Source organism: Protomyctophum bolini (assembly GCF_963924005.1).
Source record: "Protomyctophum bolini genome assembly, chromosome: 7".
Classification (NCBI taxonomy): domain Eukaryota; kingdom Metazoa; phylum Chordata; class Actinopteri; order Myctophiformes; family Myctophidae; genus Protomyctophum; species Protomyctophum bolini.
In genome coordinates this window covers 19,521,072-19,545,911 of record NC_137868.1, presented here as the reverse complement: position 1 = coordinate 19,545,911, position 24,840 = coordinate 19,521,072, and the positions used below count along the sequence as shown (strand labels likewise).

Sequence of the window (24,840 nt, the reverse complement as noted above, 5' to 3'; positions counted from 1 at the left end):
AGGAGAGCAGTTAGAGGGATGGTTGGTTTCTTTTGTGAGAGCTCCCCGTTCAGCGGGCCAGCCCTGCCCTCGTACACCGCCTGTCCTCGTATCTCGCCATTGTTGAGTGGAGCGACACTGCCTTGCCTCCTCCTCGGCCCGGTAATCCCCCTCTGCCCACACCTGTTCCCCTGACGGAGCCGCTCTCCGCCTCCGGCCTCCGCTTGCTCTGATTAGACACTCTTCGCACGTGCGCGCGCGTGTGCATGTGCGTGCGTGTGTATATTATATTCACATCGACTGTCTCTCTCTCATCTCACTGACCATTCCAGGTCAGTGTTGCCATGTCCGCTTATAAGCGACATTGGGCTTGTTTCCTCTGTAAAGTCGCTTGTAAATATTGGTAGTTTTTGGGGTTTTCTGGGCTTAAAGTGAAGTTGCGGGTTTGGGGTTGCTTCCTAATGTTGTTTAAACCATGCAGTTAAACTTTATCATGCCAAGGACAGTGACATTTATATGTAATTGTCTGCTTATCCCCATCCGAAAACATTCTGTTACCAGGGCAGGGTATTTTTCACCTTCTTCCCAAGATTAGTTTTTCGGCTCACAATACGTCGCTAGTTTCAAATCGCCGACGTGCTCATGTTATTCGTCACTTATTGTGTCCATTGACCTCGTTGCTTATTATTTCTCTCGCAAAACGTGGCAACACTGTTCTAGTTGCATTTGGCATGCAGAGACAGAGAAGGAGATAGACGGTGAAAAAGAGAGAGAGATATTTCACACCAGTTTTCCCACCTCTAGCATTACAAACATTGAAACCTCAATAAGTGTTGCTGCAGCTCCTTCGCCTGCGCGTGCTCTTTTTGAAGCATTACTCTTGCTTTAAGCTGCAATCCATAAACTTGCAACTCCTATACCCGGGATTTAAACGAGCATAAGAGCAGAGGGTGAGCTGCCATTTGACCCTCATGCAACTTGTAGTGGTCCTGTCCAGCCACAGTTTCTCAACAGAAGAGCAGGGAGACCAAATACAACCTACAGGGAGGCATGGTGCAGGTGGCCCCGCGGGTGCAATCAACTGAGATCAAAGAATAAAAAGTGGAGCCACACACCTGTTGCTGTCTTTGCCGTTCAGACATGATGAAGAGCATGGGCTTAAAATATAACTGAAAAATAGTGTGCTGCTCCTTCTGCTTCTTAGACCAAATACAACCACCACACTTGTGGTAGTTATTAACATATCGTCTCTGTCGGGTTACTTACTGTTACTTTTCAGTTTTCAGTATAAAACAATGAATAAAGATAGCAAAAGTGGTATATATATGCTCAAAAAGCACGCTGCGACTCGCTTCAGGCCGCGCTTCGACACAACGACAAAGAGTTTGAATATGGAGATAAGTGGCCTAGCCTAGAGGTCTCATGCTCGTCAGCAATGATATTCTACTCATACATGCTAAGTATAACAGTATAACAAACGCTCCCTATTTGACGGAGGCAGCGTCTGGTTGGAGAGGCCGTGTGGGTGTGGAGTTGTGCATGTGGCGGCGCCTCAGTGTTAATGTGGTGATGAAGTGCAGCGTGTGGGAGTAGAGACAGTTCTCCCTCCGTCCTGCGAGGCGTGCAGTGAGCGCCATGCAGCGGTCCTGGACCCTAACAGCTGCATGGCGCTGTGTGCCATCATGTGCACATCTGGCTCGTGGGATGCCTGGTTCGCTGTTAAAGTGGCTGCACGTGGGAGGGGTCATCATTTCATGAAGACCCCTCTTACAGTAAATGTTTTCATTTTCCCTGCATGCAACAAACTAACATCTGCACCTGTGTGTCGTTTAGCTAGTGTGTGTGTGTGTGTGTGTGTGTGTGTGTGTGTGTGTGTGTGTGTGTGTGTGTGTGTGTGTGTGTGTGTGTGTGTGCGCGTGTGTGTGTACTACTACACCACAAAATAAGAATAATGGACCGTTATGGGTGTATATTTTACACTATGTGTACCTGGTATCCTATGGTTTGTTTCAATGCACAGGTTATAATGTTAATGTGTTAGCATATTGTAGAGTATATAGGCCTGCTGACTGATGCTATAGGTTCTGGTTTTACCATGGGATCCGATAGGCACTACACTTATTGCTTATTGTAAATTGCTCTGGGTAAGAGTGTTCTGCTACGTTGTAGCTCGTATATACTCTCTGGGTTTAGTGAACACTAGGAACTTTGCAGTGTGTTGTGATTGATACGAGGTGCCCGAGTGGCTCCATCTGGGTGAATTACCACTGTGATATGACTGGTAAATGCTCCCTAAACCACTATCACCATTAACAGCCCACGCACATTTCTGCTTAACGCAGGCATGGAACTGACACTGGCACACACACAGTATTGAAAATCGCTGACCACTGTGTCCTTACATAGCCTATGTGTAATATACGCTGGTGTGTAACTAAGTATAAATCAGGCATAACTCCAATCCTATAACTCCAACCTGAGTTAATTGCCCAAATCCTGTTCAAGCAAAAAACAACCATTCCTCCATTTCTCCTGTGAGGACTAAGAAAATGGTCCATTCCTCAAATACTATACATGCACACACGCACGCACACCAGCTCAGTGGCCTTGTGGTTAGAGTGTTCGCCCTGAGACTGGGAGGTCGGGGTTCAATCCCCGGCCGGGTCATATACCAAAGACTCTAAAAATGGGACCCAGTGCCTCCCTGCTTGACACTCAGAATCAAGGGTTGGATTGGGGGTAAGTCCCTGTGACATACTAGCATCATGTCCAGGGCGTGTACTTGTACATCAAGCTGCCTCACGCTATACAGAAACAGGAAATAGGCTCCTGCCCTATGGTCCTCATGGCTCGGCAAGGCTACTTACTTACATACACACACATGCGCACGCAGGCACACACACATACGGTACTGCATCATGCAACATGCTGTAGAATCCTATAAGTATATGAATCCCCCGGCCTATATAATGATCCTATATTATACGGTACATACCATAACATGTCCCCCAGCCTGCATGCTGCAGCCAGAGATTCATGTTCACCTCAAGCAGGGCAATTTTCTCCAAACGCACGGCAACGTTTGAAATAAATAAGCTACATTATGCATAAACGCAAAAATGATTACCCGCCTATTAAAAGCCCCGTATGAATATTTATATATAGAAGCTGTCTTTTCCACAGTGTGTTTTGTACTTTGTTCACAGGCTTTGTGGTTATTCTGCTTCCAGCTGCCTAATAGATGTTCTCCCAATCTCCCTCCCTCTCTCCAATCTCCATACGCCAATGCACTTTTTCAACACGCAAAAATACTCTGAGATGAATGCGATTAATGGAAATATTACTTTTGACTGCACACTTTAGTTTAACAGTTCTTTTTTCTCACAGTTTAAAAGGTTTCTTTTCTTTACTCTTGTGAGTTGACGCCACGGTATTGGCTGTCTCAGCAGGCTGTGAAAGGCAGTGTAGGACAGCTCGGTGTGACCGTGAGTGAGGGTGTGCTGTTAGTTAAAAGCGGAGGGTCCAATGTTCCCCGGGCTTTGAGGACACAATGATACGGCAGGCAGTGGGATGATGAGAGGAGAGAGGTAACTCATCTGCCCATCCAAGGGGATTTAGCCCTTCAAGGCTCCGTATCACTATTTCAACAAATGAAACCATTAGCTCATCACTTTTGCCTCCGGCACCATCCCCCCCCCCCCCTCCTCTCTCTCCCCCCTTCGTTTTCCGCCAGGCATGCCACTCACATATACAGCACATGCACATGCACATGCACATGCACATGCACATGCACATGCACATGCACATGCACATGCACATGCACATGCACATGCACACACACACACACGCTCACACATGCTCGCCCACACGTGCACGTGCACACACAAATATGCGTATCCAAATTTCCAAACATTTATTATGTTGCAGGCAGCTCCCTAAACTCTTTTTTATTAATATTTATTCATTAGCAGAAAGCCCTTGATTAAGTCTGAGAGAGAGAGAGAGAGATGTCATGTAAACGATTGGGGTGCATGCATGCATGCGTGCATGCGTGCGTGCGTGCGTGCGTGCGTGCGTGCGTGCGTGCGTGCGTGCGTGCGGGTTTGTGCAGGCGTGCTGGTGCCGGGTGGTGGAGAGAGAGAGAGAGGGGGGGGGGGGGGGGGGGGGTGTGACTGGAGGTGAGTCTTAATTCATCCGGGGGACGACAGAGATTTGGTTTGCTTGTCATAACAGATGCCTGAGCCAGACCCACAGGGAGAGCCTGTTCCATGCCTGCCGTGATTCAGTCTGAAATGTCCTCTGACGCATTAGCCGGCCCCTTAATGGATCCCATGGCTCATACCTGCGGACGTGTCTTGTCGTTCACCCCCCCCCCCCGCACCTACGCCTCCAAACCTCCCGAGAGAAAGGGGAAAAAAGGAGAGGAAGGAGGGGAGAGGGAAAAAAAGAGGCGCAAGACAGCTGTGGATGAGAGAGGGGCAGCAATCACTGTGGTAACGGTGAATAATGGCATGGCCGTAGGTCTGAAACACATCACCTGTAGATGATTCTATTACCTCCCAGTCACACAGGAGCCATTCACTGACACACGCACACGCACATAAACACGCACGCACGCACGCACAGACACACACACACACACACACACACACACACACACACACAGACACAGCCCACCGTCGACCCCTGTGCTTGGCTTAGCAGCAGGCCTTATTAATAATAATAATACCCCGTCATATTCTCTTTGTTAATTTAAACCATTTGAATCATGGACCCGCAATGGTCCATTTGGTTCCGTTCCATACACTCTCCGAGTTCACTGCGTATTATATATTAGCGCAAGAGGTGCTAAAATACCTCCGTCACGCTGAGATGAAAACAGCCCCTAATTTTACCATAGAGCCTTTTGACTAATGGCAGGGAGATATATAGATGACAGGCATCTCATTTTGGGACCACATAGCTATTATGTTTCGCACAGCGTTAATAATACAGCAACAATGTTACAATGTATTGTATTGTAGTAAAATAAAGGAGATGAGAGAGGCGTGGGTTGGTATAATACTACAATGATTGAGTTCCCCAGAGTTTTATGGAGAGTGCAGAAGTGCTCCATTCTCTACACCAAAGAAAACCACTTACATGCGAGTTTTGGGACCTTTGGTGTTAAAGCTGCTGTATATACCCAGACAAACAGAACATTTGGTACAATGCTAAATCCTGAGTGTTGAATTAACATTTTACCGTGTGTCGTATAGTTTGACTCCACAGATACCCGGGAGGCTCGTATGCATATAGAAGTTAGTTGTCAGAGCTATTAGGGCATACAAATGATTATTTCTTTCCTATTTTGCTTTTTTCATGTGTAATGCATTTAATGCCACAACAGATCACTCACTTAACTCGTTTGATACTTCAGACTGGATGAGACATTTTGGACGGGGAAAAGTATTAGATAACACTGCATGTCCAGCAGTTCATTTCTACTGGACAAATGGAGAGTTTTAGTTCCATTATACACTCTTGGAGTTAAAATAACAGTAGGCTGATGTTGTAGTTTTTTAATGGCTGATCTTATACTGTGTAGTAATAAGCAACACAGCTGCAGCTACAATAATAGTCTAATACAGATGGGTGTTAGATTGCCAGTGTGCATTGCCAATACAGTGGACTGTCTATGCTTGCACACTGCCACAGTGCCACAGCCATGGTACTGGTGCTATTATTGTTTCCATAGGAGACGTTATAAGGAGAGCTTGTTTTCGGGACTTGAGCCACGAGAGGCACCGCCGAGTGAGCTAAAACGAGCGAGTCGCCGTGAACAACGTTGCAAAGTTCGGTTGAGCAGACTCAGCGCCATCCGATTATGTTCCGATAGGGACAGAATCTGAAATCCTCGTCCGTCCTATATAGTTTCAGTGTCTACACCGCCTCGTGTGCGGTCCAAGAGAACACAGCGAAGCGCTCCCTGCCCACGTGACGTCCTGTCTCAGCCAATCACAAGCCGCGTCAAAAGTACAATGTCTGCCTTTGAAATGCAGTGGAGTGAGCAGCGGTTTATAGCGCCGCTCCAAAATACAAAATGCTCAAGTAAAGCACGGACAGCCCATGCAGAAATGTACCCGAGTAAAGATACTTCCTCACGGCCCACCACTGCTCGTGGTCCAGCAGAAGTACATACAGACTGGATGTACATACAGTACATACAGTACATACAGACTGGATGTACAGAAGTACATACAGACTGGATGTACAGAAGTACATACAGACTGGATGTACAGAAGTACATACAGACTGGATGTACAGAAGTGCCTCCATGCTGCTTGCGAATGAGGCCAGGGCTGAGAGAGAGCTGAGCATGCTCAGCAAGTCTCTGGATGAAAAAAATAACCAAGGAGCCCCAAAATACCCATACTTTTAGATTGCCCCTCTTTATTTATGTGGCTGAGATAATCCCACGGCGGGCACGGCGCCTGGGGCTGAATTTCAGTAATCTCCATTGTAGAACAAAAAGGTCATATTATTAGAAAAGCTTAGCTTACTTGCTTTTCTGAGTTTAACTATAGATCTCTTTCATCATGGGGATTCTTCTGAATTCTTCTGAATGTTGGCTCAGTGATTTGATTAACTACACCTACAAGTATATATATATATATATATATATATATATATATATATATATATATATGTATATACCTCACTTACCTCACCCTTTGTGCTGGATTTTCTTCCACAATGCCGGCAGGGCAGGCATACAAACTTCTAACGGAATCTGAGAAAAAGCCGTAACCGTAACCACTTTAGCCCTATATACTGTAATTCACCGTACAATTAATGTAAATCGCTGCAATCGATCGTTGCAAACTTGTTGATTCTGAAACAGATTGTACATTTTTCGACCAGTTTACTGTGGCCCTCGGGAAGTCGGGAAGTTGAAAATGATGCAAGTCGGGAATGCATGCACCATGTGATACTCCTTGTACCCGTCATTATACCCGTTGTACCCGTCTGTTCGTCCCGTGTATGGCCATACTGTATATGGAGTTCTGCGTGACGTGTGCCCATTGATGTTATAGATCAAGGTGCTAATGGTGCTATAAACTAGAGCACTATAGTGCTATAGAGCACTACTATAGTGCTATATAGTCTTCAGGTAACGGCCATGAGCGATGTCAGAACGTGACCACATCAACAGTGACACCAACAACATTAGTATAATGTAACTCCTAGAATAGTCTCCATATATGTCCATTTGTGTTATTGTGTATGGCATGGACATTTTCAGGTGGAGATTTAGTTTTTTTTATGTGAGTCAGTTTTCCACCAGTCTGGTCCGGTAATGTAAAATGGATCCTTAATTTCAGGACCATTTGTACACTCCAAACTTTACTGTCTGTCTGTCTGGCTGTGTGTGTGTGTGTGCGTGCGTGCGTGCGTGCACCGATGGCCATGACTTGAAGCCTGCCTGTCCGTCATCTGAAGTGGGTGAATCGCACACGGAACAAGTTCATTACGAAGACAGCCTGCTCGTTGCGCTGCATCCATCACCCTTTGTTCCGTCTCAGAGATTCACCCGAGAACCTTCTGGAATCCAGGAGACGGCCAGACCTGCTCCCCCCCCCCCATCCCACGCCCCCACCCTTCCACAAAAGGTTCTGCTGTTGTTGCCATGGAGCCCACCTGACTGTGACCTTGTGGCTGAGTCGGAGGGTCATTAGTCACAAAGCAGCAGCATGGACGACGCCTCTCTCTCTCGCCTCCAGCGAATGGGCACGAGGCATGTTTAAAAGGCACACATACAGTATAGTATGTCCAGCCAATGGGCAGCCTCCAGCGAATAGGCATGAGGCATGTTTAAAAAGCACACAGTTCCTCCAGCCATTGGGCACGAGGCATGTTTAAAAAGCACACATAGTTCCTCTGGCCTCCAGCCAATGTGCACGAGGCATGTTGAAAAGCACACATAGTTCCTCCGGCCCCCAGCCAATGGGCACGAGTCATTTTAAAAAGCATACATAGTTCCTCCCTGAGTTGAATAGTAAGAGAGTGGGTACATGCTTTGATCTCGCCGCAAAGAGGGTGCCTATGGGATAGTTCCAAACATTGGAACAATCTTCTAGATATAATGGGAGTCAACGCTAGTGTCGTCACTTTCATACTATTCCACTCGGGTTCCTCCCAGCCTCCAGCCAATGGGCACGAGGCATGTTGAAAAGCACACATAGTTTCTCCGCTACACGGAAACGCTGCCTGGAAACAGGCTTTGCTTTCATTATGACTGCAAACGGGTATCTGATGGAAAACACAGTGGAACGTGAGAGAATGATGAATGCACACACACACACACACACACACACACACACACACACACACACACACACACACACACAGTTTACTTGCTGTGCGTCCCTGAAAGCAGCTCAAGACGAATGATGCTGCTCTGTGTGTAGATTTGCTTCCCATTTCCGTGTGTTATCATTGCTGGGCTCTCTCTCTCTCTCTCTCTCTCTCTCTCTCTCTCTCTCTCCCCCGCCACCTGACTTATCTTTTCCCTGACATTATAATTCACTGCACACTTGACAGTCCAACTCGCAAAATAGAATTTCTGTCAGCGTGATTTGCTCCCTTTTTGTTTTCCCATTATCTGCAAAGCGCGGTCGTCTGGCGCTGCTCTCCTCTCAACCCGTTCAAACGCTATAATTTCATGAACAGAAAACAGCCAGAAAATGAAAGAAAACCCACGGATTCGTCACTTGGAGGCACACTTGAAAATAGAAAATGAGAAGAACGAAAAAGATAGAAAAAAAGATACACCCGTCCCCCGTCCCCCGTCCCCCCCCCCCCCGTCCCCCCAGCTTTACTAAAAAAAATCCAATTAATGAATAAGGTCCCGGCCGCAATTCACCGGAAAATGAATCTAGAACAAGATGACAAATGTGCACGGAATAATTCCCTCGTGATAAAGGGAGGGGACTTCCTCTCAGTTTGGCGTGCCTAAGCGCGTAGAGTGTAGAAGAACACCCTGCATGCAGGAGGCCTGCTGGCAGCGGGTTCTCTGCCATCTTCTCTCCTCCGTGTCCAACCGTTTGGGAGAGAGAGAGGGAGAGAGAGAGAGAGAGAGAGAGCCCTCTCCAACAGTGAGTGTGTGCATGTGTGGGCGGCGTATATAGCCGATGCTCACTTTCCCTCTGTGTGTTACTCACAGCTCCTTCTATGCTCGTAAAGTTTTATAACCCCATCTCTCTCTTTTCAAATTATCTGTAAAAAGAGATGGTCTCTTTTGTGTCGTGGCGGTACGGAACATCCTGTTGTTACAGCAGGGCCTGGTTGTTTATGCTGCTGCCGACGCCGTCTCAGGTGCTGTGCTCACCGTGTGAGTCAATCTAACAGCTGAGTGCACCGTGATTGCTGCTGGTAGGTAGAGAGAATGGTTGGGTGGGGGTGTGGAGGGGGGGCTAGTTATTGCCTGATGGGATCAATGCCATTTTCGGGTTTCTGATCCGGGCGGAGCTTTACATCATCAGGCGGGCCGGAACCATGCAACGACCGGAACCTCCGTTGCTGTGCACGGTCAAAATGATTCCCCTATAGTTCAGTGTTTTACCACCCTTTTCACATCAAGGCCCATGCACTATTTATTCTGCATTTGAGCCACAGACCACCATTTGATGACATTTAGCCTCTCAGAACCAAAACTTTTGTCCGCAATACGAGACAACAGGCTGAGTGTAAATGTAGTAATGCAGATGTTTAACATAGTCAATGACAAGAGTCCATTAGGTATAGGTCCATGCCGTGTGGTCAAATACATTTCAGTTTGAAAACATCTTAGAACCACTGTGATACTGTAATAGAGCTGGTTATAATGTACGACGCAGCTAGTCATCTGACCCCGAGAACCTCTATTCAGGACTTTAAAGATCCGCTATCGATCCCAATACGGCCTGGTGCCTTTATAGACAGCTGTGCAGTGAGGGAATCAGGGTCTGCATGCCTTAATTAATCTGACTTATGGATGGCGTGAGCAATGGAGGGAGGCAGGGAGAAGAGGGGGAAGTAAAGAAAGAGTATTTTGTGTTTATTGGCGTGCGTGCGTGCGTGCGTGCGTGCGTGATCGTTGCTTTGCCAAGTCCTCCAGGTCTCAATCAATGCATCTATCGAGACTCCCTCATATCTTTTTGGAGCTCGGTTGATCTCCTAAACGGACCAGGATTATGGCACAAAGCAGGGGTTGGGGGCCACCGTGAGAGAAAACTGTGTTAAGAGAAACATACTTCACCTCCAAACTGTATATAACTATATTTCACCCCCCATGCCACAGATAATATTGCACACTTGCCTGTGCATAGAAAATCAATATGTCTCAGCCGAGTTCAAAAAGAAAGCTACTCATTAAAAAGAGAGGGAGCCTGCGCGCCGTACCAAGTATTGGCCCAATGCGGGCGAGTTAAGCTGCAGGGATTGTTATCATTGTTAAGCAAATAGATCCACAGAGGGAGCGATGGAGGGGAGAGAAAATAATAAGATTTACTCCCCGCACTATTAGCAAACTGTATCTTCTCTGAGACTGATGGGAGATGGGCTGAGAGGGGGAGGGGGTGGGGGGGCTGTCGCTGACTGCACACCTCAGCACATGGGGAATTAGCTAACTGTGGATGTGGAGTGTGGGTTGAAAATGAATTGTGTGAGGCAGTCTAAGCTATCCTTTCGGGCCGTCCTTTTAAATTCTTGGCTCGCACTCAGCTGTGTGTGTGTTGTGTGTGTGTGTGTGTGTGTGTGTGTGTGTGTGTGTGTGTGTGTGTGTGTGTGTGTGTGTGTGTGTGTGTGTGTGTGTGTGTGTGTCTAATAAGTATTGTTTACTCCAACGTGAGACATGCAACATGACGCATGAGCTCATATTGACTGCTTTTGCCAGCACACACTACTCTCTGGCTCCAATTCTACATGTAGGCCTATAAAGAGTTACCTTGAATGCAGTCCAACTCCCCACTATACATAAGGACTCATTTATCAAGATGGCATCCCTGTGACCCACCTAGAGCCCCCCCCCCCACCCCCCCTTGTGTTGAGCGCTGTGAGCAGCTGTAAGGATCCTTATAACCACTGCTATGCCAGAGATCTGTAAAGTGGTTTGGGTCCTTCTTGACTTACAAGAATTTGGCGCGTCTCCGCGTGGCTTGTCGGGGGAATCGATGACATTTCCAGATCTGCGTGTATATAGCGCGCAATAGCTGTGATGCGGCATCATGCGGGGGAAGGGGAGGCTGACATTTTGTCTCTTCTTGGACTGCTTGACAATGCCTGGAAAGCACTGACATTTGTAAAAGTGTCCAGCTGAACACTCCCCAGATTTCCAGTCATGCCGGAGAGAGAGAGAGAGAGAGAGAGAGAGAGACAGAGAGAGAGAGATTTGAACACCAACAGTATATCTCTGGCGGTAATCTGTGTTCAAAGGATGTCTGAGGAAGTGAAAAAAAAGGGATGAGGAGGAAATAAAGTACAGGAAGAGGACTGCACAAAAAAATATGAAGAAATAGAGCGAGTGAGACAGAACACCCCCATCTCTCGCCCACCCATCTCCCCCTGCAGCCCCACCCCTGAATAAGGCATTAGATGTGATAGAATATATACAAGATCCCCTTTGCAATTCTCAAGTGGCTCCCGGGTTGGAGGAGTGTCTTCAATCTTTCTCTGCTAAACCTCCCTCAACCGCCGCAGACAGCTCCCTAAAGTACAGAGCCCTGGTGCTGTTGATCTTGTATAAAAAAAGAAGAAGAAGTTACAAAGCGTTCTGAACAAACAGAGCATGGCATAATAATAATGGAGCTGTGGGAAAGGAAGTGCGGTATGTACCCGCCGCTCTCCCAGGCTCCGCAGCACAAGGCTCTCTGTGATGTCTCCACGCAGATGGCTGGAGCATTTAGCTCATTTAGCCGCAACATCCTCTGTTCCCCAGACGTACTTTTGTAGTAGGCTGTATAAATGATGATTATTGACAGCCCAATCAGTGATCCAAATGTAAACAAATCAAGGGTGATCAATGTGTGCGTATATACACAGACAAATGTGTCCGTGGCAAGTCTTTGCCTTGTCCATGATTGACACATTTTAGATTTAGTTTTCCATTATTATAATTATTTATTTTTTATCATAAAACCCAATTATTGACCTAATTACTTCAGAATATGTATGACACTAATTGACTTTGACACTATGGCACATACATGGTACGTTTTATTTTCAAGGACTCCCATAACTCAGAGTCACAGACCTGCCCTGCATGTAATGGTCATTTAGGGCTCTTAACTCTTAATGCGTTCGTCAAAAATGCAAAATGGAGTGGACATATTGTATTCTCCAGCTGATTTATACATCATTAATTAAGACATCAGGTGTATTCTGGGAATATAATTGACAGTTTGATCTGAAGTATATTTTCATATTGTTTCATAAATGAACCACCGTTTGCTGCTATTTCACATCATGATGATCCTATATTTAAGTGTAAGTCTGTGTCTCCCTAAATGAGCTTTAGCTTTAGCTGCTTGACCAATGCCTAGTTTAGGCACCCAGGGGTCTAGTTTAGGCACCCAGGGGTCTTCAGCTGGCATTCCAACCACTTAAATAGCCACTATAGTCATTGATTTAGCCTACTGATAAGAGGACAGATGGTTTGTCAGGCGGTCACTGGCCGAGCCCACATCTCGACATGCATGCATGTATCTAGCCTTTTAAGAAGTCAAACTGAATGTGCATTTGTGTTCACTTTCTCCGACGGCGTAAGCCGTAAGGCCATTGGAGGGCCATGGCGGTATGCTCTGACAATAAAAATGGAACTCTGAAACATCTTCAACCTGCTGTCTGCCTCAGACTTCTTCTTCAAATTAGCCTATAGAAAATATTTCAACTCCTTATGCGGTGGAGAGAACGCACTCTCCTTTAAATTAACTTAATTGGTGCACGAACCAACGTGCGCCATAAGATCTACTTTAGAATTATACACAGAGCAACCAGTTTGATCATACTTTGATTTATGATGAGCTAAGAAACCTCCAATTAACATGTTTCCCATCTATCAAACTGTCAGATATGTGTGAGTAAGTATATGTTTGTATCCAAACAAATCCCGGTTGGAAACTTAAAGAGGTGACAGGAGGTCGTCTCTCATGTTGCAGGCTCACTCTCTCACTCACACTCCCCCTCCATCGTTCATGCAATTTAAGATGTAGCCATTTAGCAGACGCTGTTGACAAGAGCGACTGACAAGCGTGAATCAGAGTAAGCAGTGTAAGCATTCATATAGAGTCACCCATCTCTTATCTCATTCATAATCATTGCTTCTTTTTACTTGTTTACCTGTTCCCCATGCATTTACCATTTTTGCAAGCTCACAATGAGTCACTCTGCGACACGTCATCTGCTTATATAGATCTGCTATTTTCAAAAGATGTGAAATGGGACATAATATACTGCATACTTTAATAAGTATATTTTAATGCCAACACTTTTGTACTTCTACTCAAGTAAATTTTGAACACCAGAATTTTGAAACATTCCCCTTTCTATCCCCCCCTTTGGTCCACATTCGCTCTCGTTCCCCAATATTCATGACTTATACTCTCAGCTGTGTTGCCTACAGCTCCTCTCTCCCCTGCCGCTCACATCCTCTCTCCGCTCCCCTTCCCTTCTTCTTCCCTCCCTTCATTTCTCCCTTTACTTCCGTCGCTCTCTCTCCTTCCCTCCGGCCCCTCCTCCCCCTCCTCTCTCTCCCTCCATGGCTGTCTGCCGCACCGCGGCCTCAGCTGTGATAAAGATGGAACGCGCCCTCAGACCGCGCCATGCTACGCTTCCCTGTTCTGCTGCACTGATATCCTGACACTGATCGCCATCAAAACTGTCAACAACGGGCAGAGATTGAGGGCGGGGGGGCTGGTCGGGTGGGTGGGACGCGGCGGGGGGTGTCAGCGGGGGTGGTCAGGCGAGACGGCAGGGAAGCTACCTTATTTTCCCCCATAAATAATTTTCGCTCAGGAGAAAAACGACGTGCTGCTGAGGCTGGATTTCCTATTAATTTCCGTCTGCTTTTTCCTTCTTTCTTTTTTTGCTTTCCTCGCCTCCTTTCTCTCTCGCAGAGAAAATTGAGATGAATGACGCCAGGCGTGCGGCTGGGGCCTGTCAGGGACAGTGGGAGAGCCCAGACTAAGCTCGACGGGCCCTGGATTCAGTCATAGCCCAGTGAGGGGAGGATTAGATAGGGCCTTTATTCACTTCATGGAGGGGGGATTAAGCTGACACATTGCTCATGAACTCACTCCAAAGGTTTCCGAGGGTGTGCAGGAAGTCGTCTCTGCATATAACACTCTTCTGTCGGGGGAAACCAATCACGCTGCAAACACGTGCAGGTGCACACCGTGTAAAATCCTCAGTGAGCCTTGCGGGTCCATTTTTTGGGTCCCGTTTATACACTCGTGGAGTTAATGGAACACTCTGGATTTTTACAGTGTACTCCTCGGGCATTTGTTTTCTGTACCCTTTGAACTCAGCGGGAGGTTATATGGCCTTGCTGTGGGGGTCCTGACGGCGTGTCTAGGTGCCACTGTCCTTTCACCGGGGGCTGCTTTCTGCCGAGCCGGGTTTGCTATCATCTGCAAGGTTTGATATGAGTCATACAGGCCCAGCGCTGCACATGTGATGCAATAACCACACTATATCAGTATCTACAGGGTTAGTTTTGTATAAACAGTGGGGGGCAACATGCTCTTAACTTTTTCTCTGCTTTCTACGATTATGATCGTACCCCTAGGCTAGGGTACGGCATCTGTCATCTACGTTCATGTTCGTAGACAACCATATACTCCATATATGAAAGCGGCGACCGTCAATTTACCTTTTAGGGAGACAAGAAATACTTTCCTTGCGTTTTTATGTGGGTAATATGTTTTAGATATTTTAGTATTTCAAAGATTCCATGATGTCATGGACACTGGGCTCACTTCCTTCCTTGACTACAATTCCCATAATGCTTCGGTGCACAGCTCCTCCTTGTGGATAGGGCGAGGGCTGTCTTACTCATAGACATATAAAGGTAGACGGGCAAAAAAAATCCAGAGATTCCTTGCGAAGCCCCGCGGAAGTATGAGTGTGCATCACAGAGCGCATGTTAGGGTCTGATAAGTCCCGGAAAAGATGCGCTGTGATTGGCCAGTAGTCACTTGAGTGGCAGCGTGACGTAGTGTGCCGTCCAGTCTTCCGGCGTACCAGTGTAAATGCTTCCGCCCTCCCGTCAACACACATGACTCCAACCAACTACAGCAGCCAATGTTAATATCTATGGCATCATGGACACTTTGAATATCTAAAAACACATATTACCCACATAAAACCCCCAGGAATAAGATCTGGATGCAAAAGGGGTGAAGTGTCCCTTTAAGCATATACGTAGCTGGATATTTTTGATATATATATTTTTTTTTACAAATGTTTCTAAAGTTTGTCAAATCTTTCCAAATTTGTTAAAATTAAAAATGATTACGGTTACATGGTTAGGTTACATTGAGATGTATTCAATCCAGCTAGTTTGTACAGAAGCAGAGATAAAATAAATATATCCGCACTGGCCATAAAAATTGCATGACCAGAAGGGGAATATCAAAAGCAAGAGTCATGGATTTCCCTTCATTCCCCCTCTCTCTCTCGCCACAGATCCAACCCTGCAGTATCTCAACTTCTCCCCCAAACGTGTCTTTGAACTCGGGCAGCGTGCTGAGTCTGGGAGCCTATTAGTCCCTGGGCTCAACATGGCCCACACCCCCCAGCAGGAGCGGGCCGGCAGGAGACAAACAGAGCTGTTTTAACAAACCAAACAGCGTTAATGCTACCAATTGACTGGATTACTGAACACATCCATCAAAGGGCGGCCTCACTGCCTCGCCACAGCGGAAAGTGCACGCCTTCCTGGAACGTGGCGAGTGTATCAATCGATTTCACACCAGCACGTTGGAAAAATCACAGTTCTATTGCAGTAATTGGAGGGTTTTTCTTTCTCTTTCGCTTCTAATTAGGGAAGTGTTCTTCACAGTTAACCTAAGATGAGGAGAAAAATAAATTATGTATGTTCATTCACAGGTTACACTTATAATTCCAATACAGCATTGCTTCCAGGCAATATTCTTTTGTTTTTCGGCGCCTTTGCAAATTATGCTTGAATGAACTGGAGAAGTGTGTTCTGAAACGCTAATCTGCTGTCAGTCTCAATGCTTTGCTTATTATGCATTCTTACCAAAACCTTTAGGTTGTGATTAAAATTCGTGATAAGCACTATCTGCATTTACCCCTATATACGCCTGTGCCTTTGTCATAATAACGGTTTGGCTGCTGGAGATCTCTTTGACAGAGCCCGTTGATTATACATTTTATTTGCATTCCATAGTAGCATCGGCCGGCCCAAGCATGAGCGTCCTCCCTCCTTGCGCGAGACGGGTGACTTTGCTTAATGACTTGGCAAAAGTGCACTCCTCATTGTGGTAAATAGTTTGAATTACAGCACGACAGGAGAACATTGGTTAGGAGGCATTCAGTTATGGTATCGATCAGCTTTCATCGTGCACTTGTTGTAATCTGAACGATGACCTATACTGTATGCTAAGGAAATTAAATAGCTGTTTACGCCCTCAACGGTGCTGTACATTTTTGCTAAAATAAGTGTTAAATACTATACTGTAGCTCTGTAGTCCCATGGCAATCATTGCTATAGAGTATTGTACAATACCAGGGGTCTCCCCATCTCTCCACCGCTTTTAAAAACATAAAATATAGAGATACCAATTTCATCCAATCAGGAGAGAGAACTACTATAGGACAAGTGAAATTATTTGAACACAATCAAGTAAATGTTGAATACCAGTTCAAGTATTTCTGCATTGTGGAATTGATACTAAAACATTCCCCATTTTATCCCCCAATTCAGTCCACATAACATTTGTAATACACCTGAAAATATATTTTTTGTTTACTAAACAACTCAAAAGCTAGAGAGATGGGGAGACCTCTGTTATGTTTTTTTCAACAAAAAAAGTTCCACATACAACCCCCTTCATGTATTCATTTGCACACTCTCAGAGTAAAACTAATTACAATTGATTTATTAGGACTCAACTGTGACTAATCCTTTACTTATACCGTATACGCTATAGACAGGTTCTTGTCTTGTACAATATTACGTTTTCCTGAAAAGGGAAGCACAGCTTTGATGTGGTGTCAATACGCTTCTGGCAAAGATTTGACTGTTGTTCGGGTTTGTCACAACGGCATTGATTGCAACACGTCTATCGGTGTCACAATTAATAATTCACTAGCCCCCAAAGGGGGTTGGGGTGTGTGCGTTGCTCTATTGATTGGGGGAGTTTGGTGTGTGACTGTGTGTGTGTGTGTGTGTGTGTGTGTGTGTGTGTGTGTGTGTGTGTGTGTGTGTGTGTGTGTGTGTGTGTGTGTGTGTGTGTGTGTGTGCGTGCGTGCGTGCGTGCGTGCGTGCGTGCGTGCGTGCGTGCGTGCGTGCGTGCGTGCGTGCGTGCGTGCGTGCGTGCGTGCGTGCGTGCGTGCGTGCGTGCGTGCGTGCGTGCGTGCGTGCGCGGGAAGGATTGAGACACGGCTTACTGCATACATGACATACATCACCATGTGGAGGGGCGGGGCCATAATGGATCACAAGTTCTCCATGGAGTCTGGAGTCCTACATTGCCCTCCAGAGACTTGATACAACAGGATTCAGGCCGTCCGTCTGTCAGTCAGTCAGTCAGTCAGTCAGTCACTCTGATCGAAGGAATAAGGTGTGATTGGTGTGTAGAAAAGCATTAGCTGATTGAAACAATCAGTAGACTGACAACTGATTCTAGCCAAGGCATATATGACTCCCTTCCCGTGCCTTGCGTGAATTCACGCAATGTTTCATTTATGCACAGAGCCTGTTAAATGACTATAGAGGAGTTTTACTGTGCGTGCATGTGCTTACATGAGCCTGGCTATCACAGGGTTAGGCCGGCATGCCTCTGATAGGAGGAGAGCAGAAGAAAGAGTGGTGGTGAGTTCCGTGGTCAGTGGTTTGTGTGTTTAATGCCATCTGATTAGATTGATGAAGTGTAGATGGAATTATCTCTTGACTGATCACTGCACCGGGACCTGGATGAGAAGCCCTGGATCGCTTTTGGCTCAATATAGCGCATGCACGCACGCACGCACGCACGCACGCACACACACACACACAAGGCACATGCACAGACAAAAAAGGCATGTTGTACACAAACATGTATACGACCACATACTGACTGCCTTTTAACAGCAGGCGACAGCCTGGCGTATTTTGTGGAAGTGCGTTATCTCTTCTCTGCCTATGGGACCCGGCAGCTACTGCTGATGGCAGGCGAAGTGGGCGGAGGAACGTCTTTCAAAAACATGAAAATATTGTAATAGCCAATCAAATTCATGTGTTGCTTTGTTTACCCTCCATGCGGAACCATACCACCTATACGAGGACATAGGTATAATGACAGCAGAAATGCCCACTAGGAGATTTTTATCGCCCAGAGTTGCAGCTGTTCGCCCGCTGTTAAAACGTACTGTATTACTTTTCTTTAACCTCTGGCGTGTATGTTTTAGTATGCATGGATATAATGTTTGTTTTGATCCTGCTTTGCTTTGATAAACATGGAGGATGACTATAGGCCTGTCTAGCACCGCTGATCTGCGCTGCTCTCTCTGCATTGGTTCCACTGCATTCCATTTCAAAGCCATACAGTAGACGACTGAGATGCTTTTCATTAATGAATCATCAAAGTGAATCTCATATCCAGTCCACCTTATAATGTATAATCTGTACGTGAACCACGCTCCACTATGCAGTCATTCTTAATCCTGAGACCATCCTCAACTTTTCTGGCTTTAATGAATTTTAGATTTGGCTCATTCTGGTTCAGTGAAAAACCTTATTCGTGTCCACCTCTCCCACCAGCTGCGGCTCACAGAAGTGAGCACATTCCTTGTACGGATCCTATATGTACTTTCAATCTTAAAAATTCTAACGTTTGAACTTGCTTATTGGAATATTAATGCTTCCTATGAGGACAGACGCCCTTTTTTCATAGTATCACACATTCAGACTGCGGTTTGATTTATACTTTGTTGAAAGCATGCTGTCGCACATCACAATTAGCCAATATCCAAGCTCACAACTTGTGGAGCTGCGATGCATTGTCAGCATGTAGATTTGGGTAGTATAGGCACTCTCACATCAGCAGCCAGATTATTTTCAGTGGAACTGCCGCGAGAGCCTCAGTGAAATGAAAACAGTGCTTCTTGAGTGCGAGCAGATCCTTTCCAAATGCTCAGCCTTCCAATTATAGTACACCCCGCTTAACTGATGCTTATTAATTCCTTCAAACTCATTATGGCATGCAAAATAGGGCTCTCTCATGAGATGAATAATAATGAGGAGGAAACTTTTACTGTCTACTGCCATGGTTTCAGATGGTGGTGTGTGCGCTCATCACTGTGTCTACTGTACGCACACTGATATGCCGACCGTACCCAGACTAATAACGCAGAACTCTGGTGATTGAAATGGTCATGTAAATGATTTCCAAACTTTCTCTTTTACTCTCTTTCTATGTATTTGAGTATAATAGCTTAGTGCTTTGTCAGATTTCTATCTGGCTATTAAATGTGCTATTAAATTCGTAAGAAGTAACAACGTCACCAGGAAGTATTTGCATGGCAATCGGGAGGTCCTTTACAAACTTGAGTAAAACAGGTAAAACCGGATTAGTGCTGTAGCTGCACAATAATAATGCTTTTGCATGTATTGAGGAACCACTGAGTGAGGGCTGCCTGGTGGTGTAGGGGGAGATTGTGAACCACTGAGTGAGGGCTGCCTGGTGGTGTAGGGGGAGATTGAACCACTGAGTGAGGGCTGCCTGGTGGTGTAGGGGGAGATTGTGAACCACTGAGTGAGGGCTGCCTGGTGGTGTAGGGGGAGATTGTGAACCACTGAGTGAGGGCTGCCTGGTGGTGTAGGGGGAGATTGAACCACTGAGTGAGGGCTGCCTGGTGGTGTAGGGGGAGATTGAACCACTGAGTGAGGGCTGCCTGGTGGTGTAGGGGGAGATTGTGAACCACTGAGTGAGGGCTGCCTGGTGGTGTAGGGGGAGATTGAACCACTGAGTGAGGGCTGCCTGGTGGTGTAGGGGGAGATTGAACCACTGAGTGAGGGCTGCCTGGTGGTGTAGGGGGAGATTGTGAACCACTGAGTGAGGGCTGCCTGGTGGTGTAGGGGGAGATTGTGAACCACTGAGTGAGGGCTGCCTGGTGGTGTAGGGGGAGATTGTGGAGTCTCGTCCAGGCCAGAGGAGGATATTCTCTCTCTCTGCTTCTTTGGATGTCCTGTATGGGGTGTAGGTTACTGTAGGTACCTGTATAATTATGTCTGGTACCTGTATGTTCAGCTCAGCCATTTCTGGCCCGGGTGCGTGCGTGTCTAGTGATTTCTGTTTCTGCATCCCAAACCTGTCACAACAATCGTGTAGCTATCCTCTCACTGGTCCCGCCTCCAATAGAAAATGAGACCATAAGTCATATTAAATCGGGCCACGACATCACAGGACTATTGCCATAGGTAACGGTTATTCTAACAATCTGATTAGTGTGCATACATAGTCTATACACAAGCACACACACACACACACTCATTGTGTTTAGTTCCTTTTCTAGGTCAGATGGTTGTACAGTTGTACACACAGGAGGGAGCAGACATAGGCATGCAGTTGAATGAATTCCTCACAAAAGGGGGATGTTTATCTCCAAAACGTCCACCTTTGAAGTCGCTGTGGGCCAGCATTGATCGGGCTCAGTGTGGCCTATACGGATCACTTGTGGCGGCCGCTACCTGCAGCATTCATGCTGCGCTGGGTATATGGATCGAGTCTAGACTCTGAGTGGGCCCTACAGTAGAGAGCAGCGTTGCAAGAGTAAATAAAGCAGTGAATCTGGGCTCCCGCTGATTGACACTGAGCCAACAGGGCCAGGCCACAGGGCTAACCCAAACAAAACACTTCAATCTCTAGTAGTTGTGCTCCGGTGCTCCCCGAGGGCTTGATTGATTGATTCGGCGGCCAATCAGAGTGCATTGATCTAAGAACCCTCACCACCACCAACACCACTACCACCCCGGCCGGTGCTCTCTGGGCTTCCTCTCCTGTCCATTCATCTGCTGGCTGACAGATGTATTCACTGGAGGGCAGTATATGTGGAGCCTGCACGTTTAAGAACACTTTCCAGGCTTTACTTTCTGGAGAGAGTGCTTCGCAGTGCAGCACATAACCGACTATAATTTGTCCTATCCTTCCTGGATCAGGCTTCTGAGTCATCAATACAGCTGGTACTGTATATGTGAAGCATGCAATTCAGTCACTTATCAAGATATAAAGGGAAAAATAAATGAGTAGAGAGAGGCCGCCCGGGGAATCGGAAAGGTCGTCGGTTCAACCCTTAATTGGCTCCCCCAGTCTATGTCCTTTGTTATATGCAGTGTTATGCACTGGAAATAGCCAATTTACAAGCTCACAGAGTGTAGCGCTGCGACATGTTGTGAGCTTCTGCAGGATGGGCCAATTTCTGTGAGTGATTATTCAGATTTACTTAAGCTTTGTTAAATATTAATCAGTGGTGTCTCTCTTCTGTTCACAGGAGGGATATTCGAGTCCGTTGAAAGTGGTCCCTCTGGTGCGGAGGAACTAGCCTTTAAATTTGCTTTAAACACAATCAACAGGAACAGAACCCTACTGCCAAACACCACGCTCACCTACGACATCCAAAGGATAAACATCTACGACAGCTTTGAAGCCTCCAGAAAAGGTAGGATGAGTTCCAATTCTAGCATCTGTGATACGCTATGCTACGGTGAGGTACATTAAGCTAACAAGAGATTGCATTATAAGTCAGAAGTAAGATCAAACTTTTTTTAAATTCTTGGCACTTATCTGAAAAAGATCAAAATCTCTAAATATGTACATGATACTATACCACACAAAAATTAAAAACCAAAAGGACTGCATGCTTCTGTCTATCTAGGTGTTGGCATACAGTATAGTACAAGAATGTGTGAATGTCTGTGTGTCTGTGTGTCTGAGTAAATCCACATGCAGCTACTTTGCATTGTAAATGCATTCCCTGTCAGTGGGTTGTGAGCTGCTGGAGCTTAGATTGGGACAATTATAATCAGGCCCAGGAAGAAATGGCTGAGCACTTCAAATGTAAACAGAGACAATTGATTGGTTTCAGGTAATGACTCAGCGGCGGTAATTCAAAGACCCGTTTTGGCCCCCGGAGACAACCTATAAACTGCTATCATCTATCAGTTTTGTGCCCACATGGGGCTGACATTTCAAGTCTCTTATCAATTACAGTCCATTATCTCCTTTCCCTGTGATTTAGGTAACTTACATAATGTCAGGTGGTGTGTTTGGTACTGTAATACAAGCACAGCAACATGAGCCTGCACCATCCGATCTGATCTGTACTTGAGCTAAAGATCTGTTACGTGATGTAACATACACTTGGGATAAAGTGCAGAGTCATGTTTTAAGGCGGCGTCTCCGGACACCTTAACCACATGGACCCTAGTGGCGCCATTCTGGGGGAGAACATTCTGCGAAAATGGCAGATCTACCCTATCATGCCAAATAACCCAAGGCGGCAAACAAACCATTCACAGCAAACGATGTTGCCCGTGTGACATAGGAACTATATGAACATTTCTGGAGACATGTTTAGTCGAAGCTCCTTCTGTGATCCTCTAGCCTGGCCCAGCCACCTTCTGCTATAGAGGTGCCGGTGCCGCCGGGATCACGGCATCGATCTGATTCTGATTCCTCTCAACATCTAATCCTGCCCCCTCCCTCCATGCAGCCTGTGACCAACTCTCCCTGGGGGTGGCGGCCATATTTGGGCCGTCGCACAGCTCCTCTGCCAACGCGGTGCAGTCCATCTGCAATGCGCTGGGCGTGCCCCACATCCAGACCAAGTGGAAGCACCAGGTGTCGGACAACAGGGACATCTACTACGTCAGCCTCTACCCGGACTTCTCCTCCCTCAGCCGAGCCATACTCGACCTGGTGCACTTCTTCAAGTGGAAAACGGTCACGGTGGTTTACGATGACAGCACAGGTAAGGCCGGCAGCCATGCTTTATACACCCGCTTGTAAACACTATATTTCCACTTTATGGCCTCAGTCCGAACATTGCCGCCTTGCATTCCCCTGCGCGTGTGTGGTTTTTCAGCTATAGCACTAGACGTATGGCTCTACAATAAACACCTTTATTGACCTGCCGCGGCGTTCAGCATTATCACCTATACGGCCACCCTGCTGCTGTACTTGTTGCGGAGGTTAAACAGACGTGGGACTAACCTGTGTATTATCATCATAGCCCTGGCGTGCCCCCGTGTCCTAAGAAAGGCAGTGTGTCAGATCAGCGGGCAGCAAACGGCTCAGCGGGCCGGGTACATGTGCCATATGCCAGGGGTCAGGGACGATGCCAGCCTGCCATGTCTGCTGCCAGGGCTCCCCGAGCGAGCACTCTCCAACACACACTCTCGGGCCAGTCTGGCCCGGTTCGCACTGCTTATTCTGTATGTTCACTGCACTCAGTATTTATTCCAAGTGAGACTCTGGTTTCAGTAGCTCTACTGTACACAGTGCCAGCTGTCACCGTGTTGCAGACAATGTAAGCAATTATGCAGCAAACAAGCCAAAACAAACAAACGTCAGGGTATTGTAGGGTGGCAAATAATAAGAGCGTCCAGACAGCAGACTGTCACAGGCGTGATCGCAGCGCTGTCTGTAATATCCACAGTGCTTTTGAGGTGTCAGGACGACAAGACACACAAGTTAGGGTGGGAATCACCACCTTCACGATTCACTGAACATGATTCTTGGGAAATTATTTGAAAATATCCCAATTGTTCGATATGGTACAATGATCGTGCAACTGCAGGGGTCATCAATATGACAAATGTGTCTGTGACAAAGACTTGGTCTTGTCCGTTTCAAATTATAGATCTTTTTTACACACACATTAGAATGTTTTAATTTTGATAATACTCAACTACTGAATGTCAAGTCTCCAGATTTTCTTCAGAATATGTATGTATGACCGCTGATGATCTTTGTATACATTTTTCACGTTGCCGGCCATAAAAAGTTGTGGGATTTCACATACTTAGGTCAAGATAAACCACGTATTGCAATGATGCTACATTAAATTTGGCTGTGTGACACTGCAGCTTCTGTTATACTGCAGATGACACAGAACCTGAGATCACTATATAACCATCCTGAAGAAGCGCCTAAGATACAGAATGATTACAGTGACATACCATTTAAACCTTCAAGGTCGTAACTTAAGATACACAGATATAACATGATACAATCCACGGAAATACGACGAAATACGACGAAATAGTGAGGAACTAAATGCCACAAGGAAGGAGGAGGCTGGGGAGGTGGAGGGAGTTTGATCACTGACAAGCTGCAGAAGATATATGTTGAGCGTGTAGTATGAAGAGTTAATGGTGTTTTGATTAAACAATTCCTCCTTGAATGAACCATTACGGATGAGGAGGGCATAATATTGGATGTTCGCTTGTTAGTGAATGAGATGACCTGACTGCCGTGATGCTCCATTCATTTGAATGTGTAATAATGAATACTAATAATGAATACTAATACAATTACATGTATATTATTAATGTCAAGAATCAATATTGTGACAACAAGTAATGCGGTCTTGTGCTGAATGAATTGATTTAGAAGTTTA

At 46.2% G+C, this 24,840-nt stretch overlaps 1 protein-coding gene across 1 annotated transcript in view; it reads left to right on the top strand.

The window, feature by feature from the left end:
• Positions 1-24,840, top strand: part of grik2 (glutamate receptor, ionotropic, kainate 2) — a 171,162-nt gene that overhangs the window by 29,804 nt on the left and 116,518 nt on the right. Inside the window, exons 2-3 of the mRNA XM_080769215.1 lie at positions 21,712-21,879; positions 22,933-23,190. Of these exons, the coding sequence (XP_080625341.1) occupies positions 21,712-21,879; positions 22,933-23,190 (426 nt within the window). The remainder of the gene's footprint in view (positions 1-21,711; positions 21,880-22,932; positions 23,191-24,840) is intronic.